Here is a 16,825-nt window from a genome sequence, read left to right as displayed (position 1 = left end):
TACAAAACAGAAGTGGCATTGGACTTTTGTTTTTGTTGAACAATCTTGATACTTTAATGGTCGGGTAACCCATGTCACATAACTCTTGATTGATTTCTTCGTCAGTTAGAGAGTAGGGAACATTACGAATGATCACTTCAAGGTTTTTGTCCTGGGAAGGTTTAAACGTGAAAAACTTTACTTGATTTGTTTCATAAAAGTTAGTTTAGTTTCCTGTAGTCATTTATTTCTGTTAGGTTTATCTTGATCGATTTAGCTTTGATTTCAGTTGTGAAACTTGATATTACATTACACTTAATATCTTTTATTATTTCTTGGTGGTTATTTACGTCACGCAAAAATATTGGTGGGATCTTAGATCGTGATTTATTTTTCTTTATATCATCAGGAGATCCTTGTTCCATTTCATGTCCTTGTTGTGAGGAAGGAAGACAGTAGCTATGATCTGCAACATTGGTATGGGTTGGTTCAAGTATCTTGAATCGGTTTTTTGAATGAATCTCACTCACATCGAGGTAGTACTTCTTAGGAGGTGGAGAAGCATTTGCAGTTTTAGTAATATGTCGCTTTTTTGGATTCACGAAGTCGTTGTTGTTATCGGGAAGAGGAACAGTTAGCATTTCATTCATGTCTAACGTCGAACTTTGTCCGAGCGGGAAACAATTCATTAGCCTGGCTGGCTGTCATAGCGGTAGGAGTAGGTTTAAAACATTTTAGGTTAAGCCTTTGTTTACAATATTTGAATTGAACATCAATTTTCTTGTGTGAACGAATCTTGTGAATTAATCAAAACAAATACAATCTAAACACGGTAAAAAGTTAAAAACAATAATTAAAAACACTTAAATAAAAACTTTTGAACAAACAATTCGAAGAAAATAGCGGACTAGAAAAACACTAGGTAAAAAACTGTTTTGTCAGTCCTATAAAAATCCTAGTTCTTTTTCTGTCTCACAATCCCCACAGTATGCAAAGACCAATAAACTACCAATCGACAACCAGTATAAGTTTAGTTGTATTACCAGTACCTACTATCCTACTAAGATCAAGATGTTCCTAGAGTACCGTACTGGAACTAATTCCATCGGAACTTCTTTGAAACTCATTCAACTCACTCAATGGACGAAAATCAGCTAAGCGGGGACGTTGCGATTGAAATTGATGTGTAATGTATGTATACCATCTATGTAGTGTAATGTTTTTATCCCAATTATAATTATTAAAAAGCGTTCCAGTAGTACGTACTGTAATCTTCCGGAACGAAACCGGCCAAGAACTTCAATAATGTAGGAAAGAACCTGTCGAAAGGGAATAATTGGATTCAGAAACTGTCTCAGGCAGTTTTGAAGGATTGGACTGAGGATGGAGCCCTAAGGAACTCCATACATAATTTCTTTTAGTGTAGAAAGTTTATTTAATATTTTAATTACTAGGGTTTTGTGACTTAAGATAAGCGGAGCCATGAAAGAGGCACTCCTCGAATGCCATGCGAATCAACACAGTCAAATGCGTTGGATAAATCGAGAAACACACTTACGGTGGGGTTTCGACTTTCTCATCCCTCTACAACTCTTTAGATTACACACACGACTGAGTCTACCGTCGATTTGCCGTTTCTAAAGCCCCATTAATCATCAGAGAACTGGTTGTGACTATTAAGGAATCCTAGCATTCTTGCCAAAAACAGTTTTTCAAACATTTTGCTCAGAACTGGCAAAATGGAGTCAGGCCTATAGTTATTGATGGAATATGGATAATCTTTTTTGAAAACAGGAATTATTTTAGCCATTTTTAGGAGAGAGGGAAAACTCATGTGCGGGTGACACCGCCATCATAGCCCGCACATCCGATTACATCCCAGATCGTCAAACATTTTCGACGTCTGATCACGTTCGATAATCTGGCACGTTATCTGAGGTCATGAAAGTACCGACCGGAAATGCCCCTGGACATCAGTGCGGGCTTCAGTTGTGTCTTTAGCGAAAATAGCAAAATATCCCTTGAGATAGTACCGTACCTCAGATTACGTAAACGCTCATTAACTTTTTATATTTATAATACATACGTATGTATTCCCTACTTATATCACGTAATAACAATTATTATAAGGACACAGCAGCTTCCTTATCGCCGACTCGCTTGCTTTTATAAGGCAGAAAACAAGATTCGATCACCCTAATGACATCTAATTTGCACAGTAAGTCAAATAAAGTTTATCTTTAGAAATATTATAGAATTTTTAGGTCCCCGGTAAAAATTCTTCCAAAAATATTTGTCTCTGGATAATAACAAAGTACCTACACTCCATCAAACTTCCAATAAAATTACATCTTCTGCATTGGAGTTGTGTTACTAGGGGAAGATTATAAGCGACAGAATGAAATCCATAAAATGTAATTTACACTAAAGTGTTTCCTTTCAAAATAAAAAAAACTTTGCCTTATTTAACCCCCCTCCTAGTAAATTTTACGTCTGGAATTAGGCCTACATTTTATGAGCTCTAGAGCTCTAAGTTTATGACCATAGACAACGCAGTTTGTTCGCCGAGTGGGCTTTGGAGTGTTTGTAAGAGGGCTCTAATTTCGGACGAAAATTTATCTTCAGTGACGAAGCGCATTCCTTGATGAAAGGCTATGTTAACAAGCATAATTAATTACCGTATATGGGACAACGCCAACCAACATTAGGTTCACCAGGTAGCGATGCATCCACAAAAAGTTACTGTTTGGTGCGAATTTTGGACTGGCGGTGTGATTGGTCTGTATTTTTCTAAAACAACATTGGTGAGGCCATCACTGTTAACGGCGAACGCTACAGAACGATGATAACAGATTTCTTATGGCCCAGATTGAATGATATGAACGTAAACGACATGAGGTTTCAGCAGGACGGCGCTATGTGCCATACAGCGAACGAGACCATGAACATTTTGCATGAACGATTTGAGAGTATGGATACCTCCCGCAGAGGTGACGTGAATTGGCCACCTAGATCGTGCGATTTTAAGCCCCTTGACTTTTTAATGGGGTTTTCTGAAATCGTAGATCTATGTCAATAGGCCTCAATCAACCGATGAACTTAAGATCAACATAACCCAGGTCATCGCTCAAATCTAACGGGATTTATGCGGCAGAGTAATTTAAAATTAGACCAATCGAATCTGTATCATTGTGAGAAACCGCGGTGGACATTTGAACGATGTCATATTCCATACATAATAACATACATGGGCCTTTCATATGAAAGATAAATTTCGTTAATATACCATACATAGTTTGGTTTATTTCATCTCAATATCTATCAGCTCAAAATGAAAAATCCTATAATATTAATTACTTCTAGTAGTCGGTTTTATTATTAAATGGCCACGAGATTACCTTCAACAAAGCAGGGGTAAAATTACTTGCTATAGCTTGTTAATGACTACACTCAATGTTGTAGCCAACTTACATTTATAAATATAATTTTTGTAAATTAAATAAAACAAACTCACGCAATTAAATTAACAAACAGTAAAACACATAAGAAAGTTGTTATGAAATTTACTATTTTAAAAGTTTTGAAGCAGCTGTTGTATACAATAAATCTTTTGGCTACAAAGAAAAATAAATTACTGTAGCCTATTAGCAAAACATAAACCGTACTGACACACTGTCGTGCAATATTTTCTTCCCAGCTAACAGTGATTTTTAATAGGTATCTCGAGCTCAGAATTTTTCCTGACATATTTAAGTTTAGTTATGTTGTGCCTATTAACATATCTGGTGGTCTCAACGACGTAATAGACCTATCACCATTCAGCCAGCACTTGAGAAAGTTCTCATTCAAGAGGGTTTTTGCGAAGGACCAGAATGGGTTTCTCCCCGGAAGGCCAACTTCTACAAACATCGTGCTCTACGAGAGCTACATATCTTCAGCTTTTACAAAGAATTACAATGTTTGATGTTGCATCGTCTACATAGATTTCGCGAAGGCCTTGAGATATATATATATATATTGAAATATACAGTATATTGTAATATTGAAAATCTGCACTCGCATAATAGTTGTCTCTCAATTTGGCATATAGCTTTCACCAGCTGTAAAAATCTATAAATGTATATACTTATAGGAAGCCCATAATGTCAATGAAGTAAAATCCTCTATGCAATATGGAAGTCTGAATACAAAGCCCTATAAAGTATTCAGCATGGGAGGGAAACAACTTAGTTCAGTAATTCAGTTGGTGTTGTCGTGTTTTGTTTGTCACTTTTGTCAGTGTACGGCAAGTAAAGATTGTCTACAATTGTCAATTGTAACAGTATTTTTACAAATGTAAACAGTTTTATTCGTATGTGGGACGCAAGTTGGTAATGTGCTCATTGTATTAAGGTATTCCACTCTACCTACAGTTCCTTTCTGCTATACAATACAATATATTATATTTATTGTCAGAAACATAGCATAAACGTCACAATAATTTCATATTCATTAAATTACTAAAATTACATTCGTGTCTCAATGCTAAGACCTAGTTTTAAAAAAATCGTAGTTAGTTAACATTAAGGATATTGTCAAACAGTAAAATTAACCTAATAGAATAACTTTGGATGTCAAGACCCCTGTACCATCACACAATCTGATTGATACTGTGAGGTTGTCCATGAATTCACCAAGTGTTTATTTTATTTCTTCAGTTAGCCCATTTAGAAATCTTATGCCGGCTTAAAAAGGAAGTTACTCATATCTTCTCAATTTAGGCCGAGCAGGTCTGAGATTTTCGTGATACCCTTATTGTAGTTGTGAATGTCTTGACCTCGAAACATTTGGTTCTTAAATTGGTAGTGAATTGTAGTTTACAGTAAGTAATGCAAACATGGCAATGTTAGTATTTTGAGATCCTCAAATGAATTCCTACACAACTCTCCAAACTTTTGTTTGGCAATAATTCTTATAGTTGTTTTCTGCAAGACAAATAGGGGAGACTTTAATAAGCAGCCTACACTCGTTATTCGGTTGTTTTTGTTGAATTGTTCGATGTATTATCCAACTTCAATATGAAAAAATCATACTCAATAAAAGTTATAATAGATTACCGTAACATGAACAAGCTCATTTATTACAATTTTAAAAACATAAATTTAACACTAACATTACAGAACAACAAAACCACTAAGTTAAGGCCTAGACTTACAAATCAAAGAAACTTTACAATATTTATAACTTGCCCAGCTTGATAGCAATGAGTAACAGCTTTTGTGAAATGGAGGAAAGAATTCACCCCATGGGTTACCAGGAGCCAAACGTACATGTTGAAGCCACTTAAACTAATCTCGTCACTTCTGAGAAATATCTTACATATTTTCCTCATATTCATCGCCATTTCAATCTCAAAATATTAGTTACTTCTTGCTGTTTATTGTTTACATTAAAACTGCTATAAGTAATAAGGTGAAACCATATGCTAAGTTAAATAAGTTATAATATCGAATTTATGCCTTCGGATAAAAACATCGAATAATTCGTTAAAATAACTGAATAACGAGTGTAGGCCGCTTATTAAAGCCTACCCGACAAATAGTCTGTGGAAGTCACTATTTGAACAGCCACCCCACAATATGAACTAGACACATAATCTTTTCTGTTGTAGGATTAGATGAAGGCAAGCCACATGTCTGTTATTTTTCAAACCTAAAAATTTTAAAGTAACAATATATTTCATTTTTCATTATGTTTTACATGAAATCATGATGTAACGAAGAGATGATACATTAAAATTTATTATTTGTATCCTACTTGCACCACCTGTGGACTCACCTAGGCCTACACTGTTTAAAGGGAAGAATTGAACACATTCACTGCCAACCGAATTATATTACCCTATTAGTTGGACTGCACTTAATGGAATAATTTTACTTTTCTAAGTTAAGACACTAAAAAGTTCAGTTTTAGGGATAAAAGACAGCATTATTAAGAAAAATGTTTTATTAACTATTTTTTCGAACAAACTCAATAGACCTGTAAACGCATCTTTTAGCTCATAGTATCATACCTATTATATTATGCGTTAATATTTCATATCACATACAGCACTTGATCATTGTAGTGGTAATATTACAAATAAAATTGTTCCATTCTCCATACAGCGTATTTATATCTATGAATGGAGACATGTAGTAATTTAACACATGTTTATACTATTTACTCTTAGTTTTTGCTAAGCATAGTAACTCGCAAACAATCACATAATTAAAAAACAAAACTGACACACTTAAATTAATTATACCTTTTACTCCCGTGATTGACCACATACTAGGCATGTAAGCAACCGATCAGAGTACAGCAGGTGCATATAAAGGGATGTAGTGCATATCTGTATGCAGTGCATGAAGGGTATTCTTGTGGATTTAAATATTTTTAATAGTCATACGTGTTTTTTTTTTTTTTTTCAGTAAATTAAATCAAGAATGGATGGTGAAATCGGACTTCTTTCTGACGAAATGTTGGGTAAGTGTTTTAATTAGTAATGTGAGCATTAGTAATTGATGTTATTAGTAAGAGCCAATATGAAATAACTTACTCTTTGTTCTCGGATGGGCGTTCACACTGTTCTTACCGCTCGAATGACCAGTGTCACTGCTCACGCTGTTCTTAACGACAGTTCGTCATTTACCTTGGTTAGGCTTCTCTCACCTATTCAGAATTATTTTCATTACAACTGCAATGTTTACATGGGGCATTTAATTTGAAATAATATAATTAATTGAAACAAATTACTAACATGCAAGAGATTGCACTCGCGCCAGTTTGCCGCAATTTTTGAAATTCTGTAGTAGGCTACTATAATGATTAAGTAACAATATCAGCAACTTGGAAATTAGTCTCTTCACCTATATTTCTTAAAAAGATCTTGACATTTGTTAGTCTTTTATTCACTGTGTTTTCAAAATAATAAAAATTTGCTGTCCTTTGCACCCAATTTGGTAACACTCCCTGGTACAAACATTTTAATTTATAAATACAGTTACTCGTTTATAATACATTCAAGTTACATTTTTCATTTTCCTTTTTATTAGATATATTTTCTTGTAAAATGCAAACTAATGCTTTTTTACATACTTTAAAAGTACATGCTGAAATTTGGTCACGCGCCCTCTCGCGTAATCTAAATCTTGCGGCAAATTGTACAGTTACTTATAATATGTTTTTATTGACACAGTTTAATTTGAAGATAATTAAAAATAGTATGTCATTCAAACTAATCACATGACTGTTTGAGAAGAATTTCTATTGAATAAAAATAAAAAAAATTATTAAAAATTAGCGAATGGCTTTCACATGACCTCTTGTGTCCAGGAAGAAGGTGCAACTTCAAACATGTCTTATATGAGTAGACACAATAAAATGAATTACAACATACCTTTGTGTAACATTTGAATGTGGAACGAGATACATATTAATTGACTAATAAAATAAATTATATTCATACAAATTGAAACTACAACTAAAATTAAAATAGCACATTGTAACACCTACAGCGACAATGAGAACAAATCTGTAACATTAGCTATGAATAGCACCAATGAGAAATATGCTTTTATTAATATATTTCCGTCGTCACAATGCTGTAAAATGTGAAACAGATTTATCATTTAGTTTAATGGTTATTAAATAGGTTGCAGCACTTTACAGCCATCCTAACATAAATTAGGTATTGCTAAACACAGAACGTTTTACTTCTCCAGTCTCACTGGCCACGTGAGACAACATAAGTAGATACTAATGAGACTTGGTGCGCAAATAGCTGTAGCCTGTCAGACTGGCCACATGATTGCAGAGGACAAACTACAAATACTGTATTAGACTGTAAAGGGTTAAGTTAATAATGAATTTACCGACTACCTCTCCGATAAACTAATCACACAGTCTCCCACCGGTGAGAGGCAGGCAAGTCCAGACATGTTCGGTATTGCCCACCGTTGCAATGAAGGTAAAACGCTCCATCTCAAAATCCTAATCTCTATAAATGGATTCCAGTATGTATTTGAAGACTGGCAGAAATGCTATGTCAAGTGCATTATATTCAAGGGAGACTATTTGAGAAAGTTCATCAAAATACGAGACGGAATAAAGGTATGTTGTAAAAAAAAACACTCTTTATTGAATAGTCTTTGTATTTTGTACATTTCAAGGACAAAAATATAAACGTCTCTGAATTTTCATTAGTTAATACGAGTTACTTGAAACATTTCTAAAAAACATATTTTTTTGTTTATTGGCTTTTTTATTTGGTATCAATAATGTGATATAAATTAACCTTAACTATTTAAAAATGACTGAAAACATAGTTTCTAACATAAGAGCAATTAATTTTTGTTGTTTCAGATCTGTCTTTAAGTTTTGAAAGCACTGCAGAATTCGACTTGTCATTCCAAAGAAAATCTCACATATCGGATAACATTTTTCAAAATGGTGACAGATTATTGAATAGTATAGATAACTCGTTGAGTATACAAAAGAATGGTACTGCTAATACAACAAATTACCAATCTCAGAATGATTCGCATAACTCAACGGGAATGTCTGAAGGCTTGTCACTTTATTATAAACAATCCCCTTCAACCGGCAAGATAAAAGAATTGAAACAAGTAATGTTGGAGGCAAATGAAGCCTATAACCTGTGGATGTCTAGCCAGCTGATACTGGACAGCGTTAAGATGTGCGAGAAACAAGTCGAAGGCGAGCTCTCTGACCGAGTCAAACAGGTAAGTTCTTATTGGAGGCTTCCTAGTAATAGAATATTTAATTTATTACTGCCAAACATCTTCGCTGTCGATTCCAGTATGTTAAACTATTGTCAGTACATTTATTTCCGGACATTTGCCATCGTTCAGTGAAACAAAAAATCAGTATCACTACGTTTCGAGATCTGCAATCTGATCTCTTCTTCAGGTAAATAACTAAACTAATACATAATTACTAAGTAGGTTAAAATAAATAAATCATACCAAAGCGTTGTGGCAGGCCTAAGTCAGGAATCACAACCACCATGTTGTTTGTGAACTTCACTAACTCTAAAACATGCACTTCATAAAAAATTATACACAACACTAATCATTAAAATTGTTGACAAACAACATGGTGGTTGTGATTTCTGACGTACGCGTGCCACAACGCTTTGGTATGATTTACGTAGTGATAGTGATTTTTTGTTTCACTGAACGATGGCAAATGTCCGGAAAAATCCTGTTTCCTTCACAATCCTTCCATCGTCAAAAATAAATTTCAAACAAAGAACATTTATTACATTACTTTTCAAATGTAACGTACATCCTTTGGGCACTAGGAGTAAACAGCAGAAATTGGGGAAGAGTACGATAAGCAGACCTGGTTTTCATATTAAGATATATTAAAACCAAGTCTGCTCATTGTAGTTTGTCCAGAGATTATTGCATAGGATTCAGCTGTGATGAATAGTTGTACACAAGTGTTGAAAAATGTTGTAAATATATATTATTTGACATCCATGTGCTTTTTGCAGTACCTACATAAGTATGATACACTTTGATACTCGTTTATAATAAGTTTTGAATATCCTAGATGAGCATTCAATGGTTATAAGTTGGGAATGACGATGGCCGAGTGGTCTAAGGCGTTGCACTTTTTATCAGTACCATCGACCTTGTACTGTATCGACTCTCTCCCTTATTATGTTTGATAAGATCCTCACACAGGCCAATGGGCCGTGAGGACAGACAGAATAAGGTTTAAAAGGGGATTAACCTCTCCTTAAAAAGAAAAAAAAAACTTGGATTCTGTTCACGAATTTACTATGTGACTGCCATCCATTAAATATTTCAGGTAAAAAGCAAAACGTTCACTCAAGTGAAAAGAGATGTTTCTTAAGCTTAACTTTAAAATGGCGGCATTTAAGCAATTTAAAGTCACGGGGTAGACCGTTGTATAACCTTAGTCCAAAGTGGATCCAGTCTGCAACATCAATTTGATGAAGTGAAGTTGGTCATTCTGCCAAGTGCTGCGGCAAACGATCTCGCTGCAACTGCATAGCCAGGATCCTGCTGGAACAGCACATGGCTATAAGGCAGCAAGTCTGCATCCTACATATGACATCCATAGTCTTGAGTCCTGCAACATCTCCAAAGGGTGATACGTGATCTCTTCAACAGATACCATATACAAATCGAATTTCAGTATTATGCACTCTATGAATTCGTTCTGCATCTTCCTTTGAGATGCTATTGCGGTGTGCAGGAAACAGTAATAAAAAAAAAGCAACACAAGAGATGGAACAAGACGCAGCTTAACGGACTCTGGAAGGATGGATCTAAGCATATACATGCCTCACAGTCTCCCCAGCGCTCTCTGAGAAACAATTTATTACCTGGTTTTATTTTTTTTTTTTATTTATTTTTTTTTTGTTCTCTTAGGACAAGAAGCTTATAAATTGCACTTAGTCCTGTAAGAACCTTTGCGCTGCTTCCGGAGTGATAGGATATTCAGGATGGGTAAGGTTATGGAGTAGGGGCCGCCTCCTATTGAGATCCATGAGGAAGAATTAGGGCACTACATCTCAAAGTCATGTCTCCCTGGAAGAAGGGGAGGCCAGCTCTGAACGAGCCTCTACAGTCAAAGTAGGCAGAGGGTGGCACACCCTTGTTGAGGTTAACAAGAACCTCTGAGGTAAGGGAACAAACCCCACCAACTCCGACTGTCATCTCCCACAGTAGACTAGACCTATCGAATTGCCCATGAGCCCCAGAATCTCAACATTTGCGGTTAGTGATATGCCACTACTGGACATCCATAAGGTGGCCCAGATTGAAGTGGCACATCGGTTTTTGCTGTGGTCAGTGGTGGGTTCAACTGGTAGGTATAAACCAGCCAGAAGTGATCCCTACTGGGTTTTGTTACCTGGTTAGAAGAACCTAAATCACTGTCCAGCACAATGCCAATCATCTTTACAGTGTCTCACTCAAGTTCTCATTGCTAAGCTTGATTTGTACATTGCTCTCTTTGATACATTGAAACTGAACTGTTGTTGCTATGCAGAGAATAGTGCATTTATTAGTGTTCAGCTAAAGACTATTTCCGTACCACACTTATATGCTCTCCAAATCTGAATTTCCTCCAGCAATAGCTTCCCCTAACCCATTCAACTCAAATGGCGTAAGCAACTGGCAGCCATCGACAGTTTTCTAGATCTGATGTGTACAAAGTGTAGAAGAAGTCATCGTATCTGAAACACCATATCAATCTGAAGTAAAAACGTTTAATATTTTGGTATAAACTCGTCATCAGGATATAAAAATAAAATAAAATATTAAATAGGACTGTAAGAATACAACTAATCAGCACAGGAACAAAATTATATTCAGCTCATACATACAAATGTCTGTGACACAATAGTATCAAATTTAGCAGCTGAAATAACTGAGTGGTTTGAAGTATAATGTGCTTTATCCCTCTCCCAGGCAATTCCACAGACTGCCATCAACTGCTTTATCATTGTTCTCTGCTTTGTGCTGCCACCATACAGTTACTTTTGGAATTGCTAATGGAAATATCTATTGGCAGTATTGGATTCCTTGTTCTTTGCATGTTTGTACGCCAAGTTATGAATAATATATGAAACATTTTATTGATTTCTTCATTGACAGTGATTTAGTTGTTTTTCATCAAAATTCCTCCCAACTTTTTTTGATGTTTTATAAAATTACTAGACCTGCTTGTAACTTCCTCCAGCTACTGTTTTACTGCTATATTGTTTTGTTGTTTTTACACAGACATGTAGTTTTATTTTCATTTGACAATACAAACAAACATTTCTTGTACAAATGAGTATTCATTTAGATTTAGTTTACTGTTTAGGTTTAATAATTTTTCAAATACCACCATTTTGTAGAGAATGTAATAACATTTACAATTATGTATAATATATAATAATTTTGTTCTAATAGAGTTTAAAATAATAAAAAGAGGAGTGTGTTGCCCCGTGACGGATCGGCCCAATCAATTCAGCCCAGCAGCGCCTGAGGCGCATCACGGTAATTCGGCCAGGAGAGGGTTAATAAAAATGCATTACTTGCAGTTGTACATGACAATACGGTTATAATTTGTTTTTACTATTAAAAACAAGGATGCCAAAGTTTAATTTGCCTTAATATTCAATGTTTTTTTTTGTAAAGACTAACTTTCTCAGTATGTTTGGTAAATCAATAAATTTTTAAAAACATTTTCCATTTTGAATTGAGTTTAGCTCCAGTTCACCTTCCTTTTTGTTGCAGTGCCTGGTATCTGATGCTGCCTCAGACTTGACTCCTGGAATCTGTCATGTTCATCTGAAGAAATCAAAGAAAGTTGGCGACGAACAATGAGACAGCCACTTCACCTATTCATAGGTGTCTCTGATGTCAAAAAAAGATAAAGGTTCGTTTTGAGCTTCTTCGTCACCGACTTTCTTTTATCTCTTCAGGCGAGGAGTCAAGTCAGATACCAAATGCTGCAATAAAAAGGAAGGTGAACTGGAGCTAAACTCAATATTCAAATTGAATTAACCCTTCCTACCATAGTAATTTTCCAGTTTTACATGCCATTTCAGTTTTGTATAAACAAAACTATTTTCCTCTTTGTCAGGCTGACAAAATTACTTTCACTTCTAGATTCGAGCCAGTGCCAACCTGAAACAGTTAACTCAGCTCAGGAGCAGGAGTGGAGAGGTGTTGAACATACTGGGTCTTGAAGAGGCTGACGTTGAAGCAGAAGCCAATGAGTCGTTGTCCATTGCAGAAAGTGGTGAACTGAGAGATCGAGTTGTCACAATTCTGAGAGCTACGGTTCACCGGTTGAGTACTCAAAGGAAGGAGTTGAAAGGTTGGGGTAATATTCTACCAGAATTTTCTTTTTCGTTAAATTTAACATTGTGTTACTCAATTTTGCCGTAACCAATTAAAAATATAACCCTCAAACATGTCTACAAATTTAAGTTTTCATTCTGTAAGTAATAGACCCTCTCACGGATGAATTACTATTGCACACTTTTGGCCCCTTTCCCTCGGGGAAACAACCAATAATTTTCTAATTTTATCAATTCCATCTAAACAAAATTATTTACAAGTTATATATTGTGGTGTATTAAATTCATATTAATTTGTTTGTATTATAAAAATTAATAATCTTATTAGGGTTAAACACCTGAAATAGGAAATTGGATTTTCATATAATCTTAGACACCTTCCATCTCTGTAGTACATAATGAGCTAACTAATGTTAAAACTATGAAAACAATGTCTTCATTAAAGGTTAGTTAAAGCAAATTGCAGTTAAGTCCAATAAATTACCTGGCTAGCAACTGGAGTTGTTTGTAATACAACTGCCACCATAATTCCTGGGTAGGAGCACAAGGCAGAAACATTTTGAGGAAATAAAACAAAATTACTGCAAATTGATTATTTCATTAGTGATTCAAAATACCACCACATGATGGCAGCACAAAGCAGAGAGATATGATAAAGCAGATCATGGCCAATCCCGGCAGTTGGTGTTTATGGTGATTGCCCGGGAGAGAGTTTAATGATCAGTTTTGTCACGTCATGTTTAGTTTTAGTTCAGTTGACGATGTTGCCATTTTTTCTAGCCATGCTAGATGCATAAATGTGTAATGTGACAATAAAGAACTGTTAAATTTATAAAGTGTTATACTGATCAACCGACATCAAAATAAAAAGTTATTATAAACAAAGACTTGCCTACAAAAACAATATCAGACTAAGAAATAAACAGGAGCAGTGCACGTACAAAATAAAGTGGTGTTTTAAAATGTTTAAAATTTTTAACAAGATTATGCTTTGAATGGTTATTACTAATAAATAACTACGGCATATTATGCAGAATTCAAAGTATCATTCACAGCAATACTTTTGTATTTAATCATGAATTGCTCGCAATAGTTGTGCTGTGAATAAATGAATTAAACAAATCAATTCTGTTTTTCTGTTGTGTAGGAGTGCTGGGTGTCCACTGCCAGAAAGTAACACCTGCTGATAGTGTATTATGTGAGGAACGGGAGAGGTTGGCAGTTCTGCACCACCAGGTGCGGCAACAGCTGGAGCAGGCAGGCCAACTGTTGGTAGATTCGAACAGAACGATGCAGCAGTTGGCACAACTGGTGCAGTGTGCCACACAGGATCTGAGGGTTGCCAGTTACGTCTCGCTCAAGGACAAGGCAAAATTTTTGCACAACAATACCAGGTACTGAAGACTCTTGGAGCAATTAGAAAAATTTTAAAGTAGTAGTTAATAAAAAACACTTTCCAATATTATTTTATTTTTTGGATAAGGGCTTTCGAAACAGAAGGTTTCATCACCAAGCAATTCCACCTTGGCCAACTGTTGGTGGATTCCAACAGAACGATGCAGCAGTAGATCTGAGGGTTGTCGATGTATCTTACTCAAAGACAAGGCGAAATTTCTGCACAACACCACTAAGTAAAGTTTCTGAAATGTAACAAGTTTCGCTATCAGCTAGAGGAAACTGGATGTCAATAACCCCCCCCCCCCCCCCCCGCTGAAAGACAAAAAAATGTTTCTTCGCAAGAAATCTAAGTACAACGGACTAAACTCAAGGAAACTTGCCACGATTGGCTGAGCATCAGCGGAGCCTGAAAAAAGCATCTCATGAGGGGCTGAAAAATATAATTTCTGTCTGTCTGTCTGTCCAACACGATACCTCGACAATGAGCCAATGGTGTGACAGTCCATTCAAACTGTTACATTCACTTTGATATAGCCTATATAACACCAGACCTAGTGTTTTTGAAAGTTCAAGTTCTCTGCTGTTGAAAACAAATAAATATTACTGCAGATCATATATTGCTGTTTTAAGTCATTTTTTCAAACGAGTGACATAGTTACATTTGTTTAGTTACTGATTCATTACAGTTGGAATATATGTTTTTGAGTTCTATCCAAACAGCAGTATTCTGTAGAAGAATATGAACCTCCCAATGTACCAGACTGCTGGTGAATCAGGAGAGGCAAGAGAAATCTTCTTCCTATCCTACGTCAGATAAAGACGATTACTTGATTGGTAATTCTTCTGGGCGGATGTTTAGTTCGTTAAAGGGGTTTGAAGCACATTCAATCACCCAGTTGATTGGGACTATATTCCCTTAAGTATAAAATTGATTAATAGTCTTCCAATAACTTGGAGAAAACTGGCTGTGGAGTTCGGTTGTAGGGTTGGATTCATAGTCTATCAATACACATAGACCATTTATTTATTTATTATAGACCTGTTATAGACTATTTATTTATTAGTTATTGTCTACTCTATTGAGAAGTGGATTTGTCAGAGTTGTGTATTACTATTATTCAATCTGGAAACATGACATCTTAGTGTCTAGAACCTGTGATCTGCTGTTCTCTCAGTACAGAAATTGTCTGGCTGTCTACTTCAAAATAAGTTTCTTATGATCATTTAATTTCACTTTAATTTCTCGTTAAATCTAAAGTAAATAGTTTTACAATTGTCTTACCAAGTTCAGAAAAGCCGTTCAAAAATCATTGGTAATTACAATGAAACAAACAAAATTGTTTTTATCAAGTCCGATGAGTGCATTCCTTAACATTTATTTAGTCTGCAGAAGTGTAGTTAAAAAATATCTCAGTTGCGATATCCGGCCTGGTAACAAACAATAAATCATTTCGTAACCATACGTTTTGTAAGGAATAGCACATTGGCAACCTCGATGACTTTCTCCTGCACGTATTCCGAAGGTAGAGGCTACAAAGAGATGAATTCTTTGGTTTCCCTTCCACCAACTTTGCCCACCCTATTTTTAGAAACTCATTCCAGTGATGTCTTGGGCTGTATTCTTTTTACTTTTTCAATAAGCCAAGATATGAATTTCAAATAAAGTTTAAATTAGTATAAACGTTTGCTGTATTTAAAAATTTCAGGGGAAAACAGCATAATTTTTAATCGTTCCATAGTTGCATAGTGCCTACAAAACGCAAACCTACCACAACATTGGTAATGCATTGCTAAAAATAACCTATCCCTTGTATTAAAATTCAATATCTGGCTTTATCATTATCTGGCCCAACCAGTGCCACGATACACCGAAATATGAGAGGTTTTACTGTACGTTTAATGTATCAATACTAACACATTTTGCATGTTTTATGTTGCAGTATGCTCAAGCACAAAATGGACCAGGAAGCTTATATGAACCAGAACCACACAAAGGCCATCAACACTCTCGGGGACAACTTAAAAACTGCCTTGAACAGTGCGAGTGAACAACTGAAGAGCCTTCAGAAGGCACTGGGAGAGTACCAAAAGAAAGAAGAGACGTCCAAAAGATACAGAGAAATCGTCTCCGAGTTTGCCAGAACCAAGAGACATCTGCATCACAAGTACCAGACTCTCAAAGTTCTTAACGATCCAGATGTCAGTTTTTCTTGAATATATCACCAATTGTGTTCCATACTACCCAACGTTAGAGGATACTGTTATAAATGATATAGTTTTATATTTTGTACATTATAACTTTACACTGTTGTATTTTATTTCATTTACTCTGAAATAAACAATTATATCTTATCAAAAAATGTAATTCAAGCCCTAACTGCCATGCCTGTGTTATCACATGCCAAATAACTGCCTCGCTACATGATGCCTGGCAAGTGTAAGATGATAAACATTGGCCTCTAGCAGTGTTTATGTGAACTACATCAAATCCACAGTCCAGTCCAAGTCGCTGTGACTGTGGGGGGGTGGATCCCCCACATCTTTCAAGGCCTCTGCCGGTTAGGCTTTTGCCTT

At 35.6% G+C, this 16,825-nt stretch overlaps 1 protein-coding gene across 1 annotated transcript; it reads left to right on the top strand.

Moving 5' to 3' along the window:
• Positions 1–4,183: 4,183 nt before the first annotated feature.
• LOC124367430 lies at positions 4,184–16,564 on the top strand. The gene is made up of 6 exons (XM_046824239.1): positions 4,184–4,371; positions 6,432–6,486; positions 8,365–8,744; positions 12,660–12,870; positions 14,001–14,247; positions 16,192–16,564. The coding sequence occupies exons 2-6, from the start codon at positions 6,447–6,449 to the stop codon at positions 16,463–16,465; spliced, it is 1,152 nt and encodes a 383-aa protein (XP_046680195.1). The 5' UTR covers positions 4,184–4,371; positions 6,432–6,446; the 3' UTR covers positions 16,466–16,564.
• Positions 16,565–16,825: the final 261 nt, after the last annotated feature.

This window comes from Homalodisca vitripennis, chromosome 8, assembly GCF_021130785.1.
Source record: "Homalodisca vitripennis isolate AUS2020 chromosome 8, UT_GWSS_2.1, whole genome shotgun sequence".
Lineage (NCBI taxonomy): Eukaryota > Metazoa > Arthropoda > Insecta > Hemiptera > Cicadellidae > Homalodisca > Homalodisca vitripennis.
The sequence above is the reverse complement of the archived record's forward strand: the minus strand, read 5'-3'. Positions and strand labels throughout refer to the sequence as shown.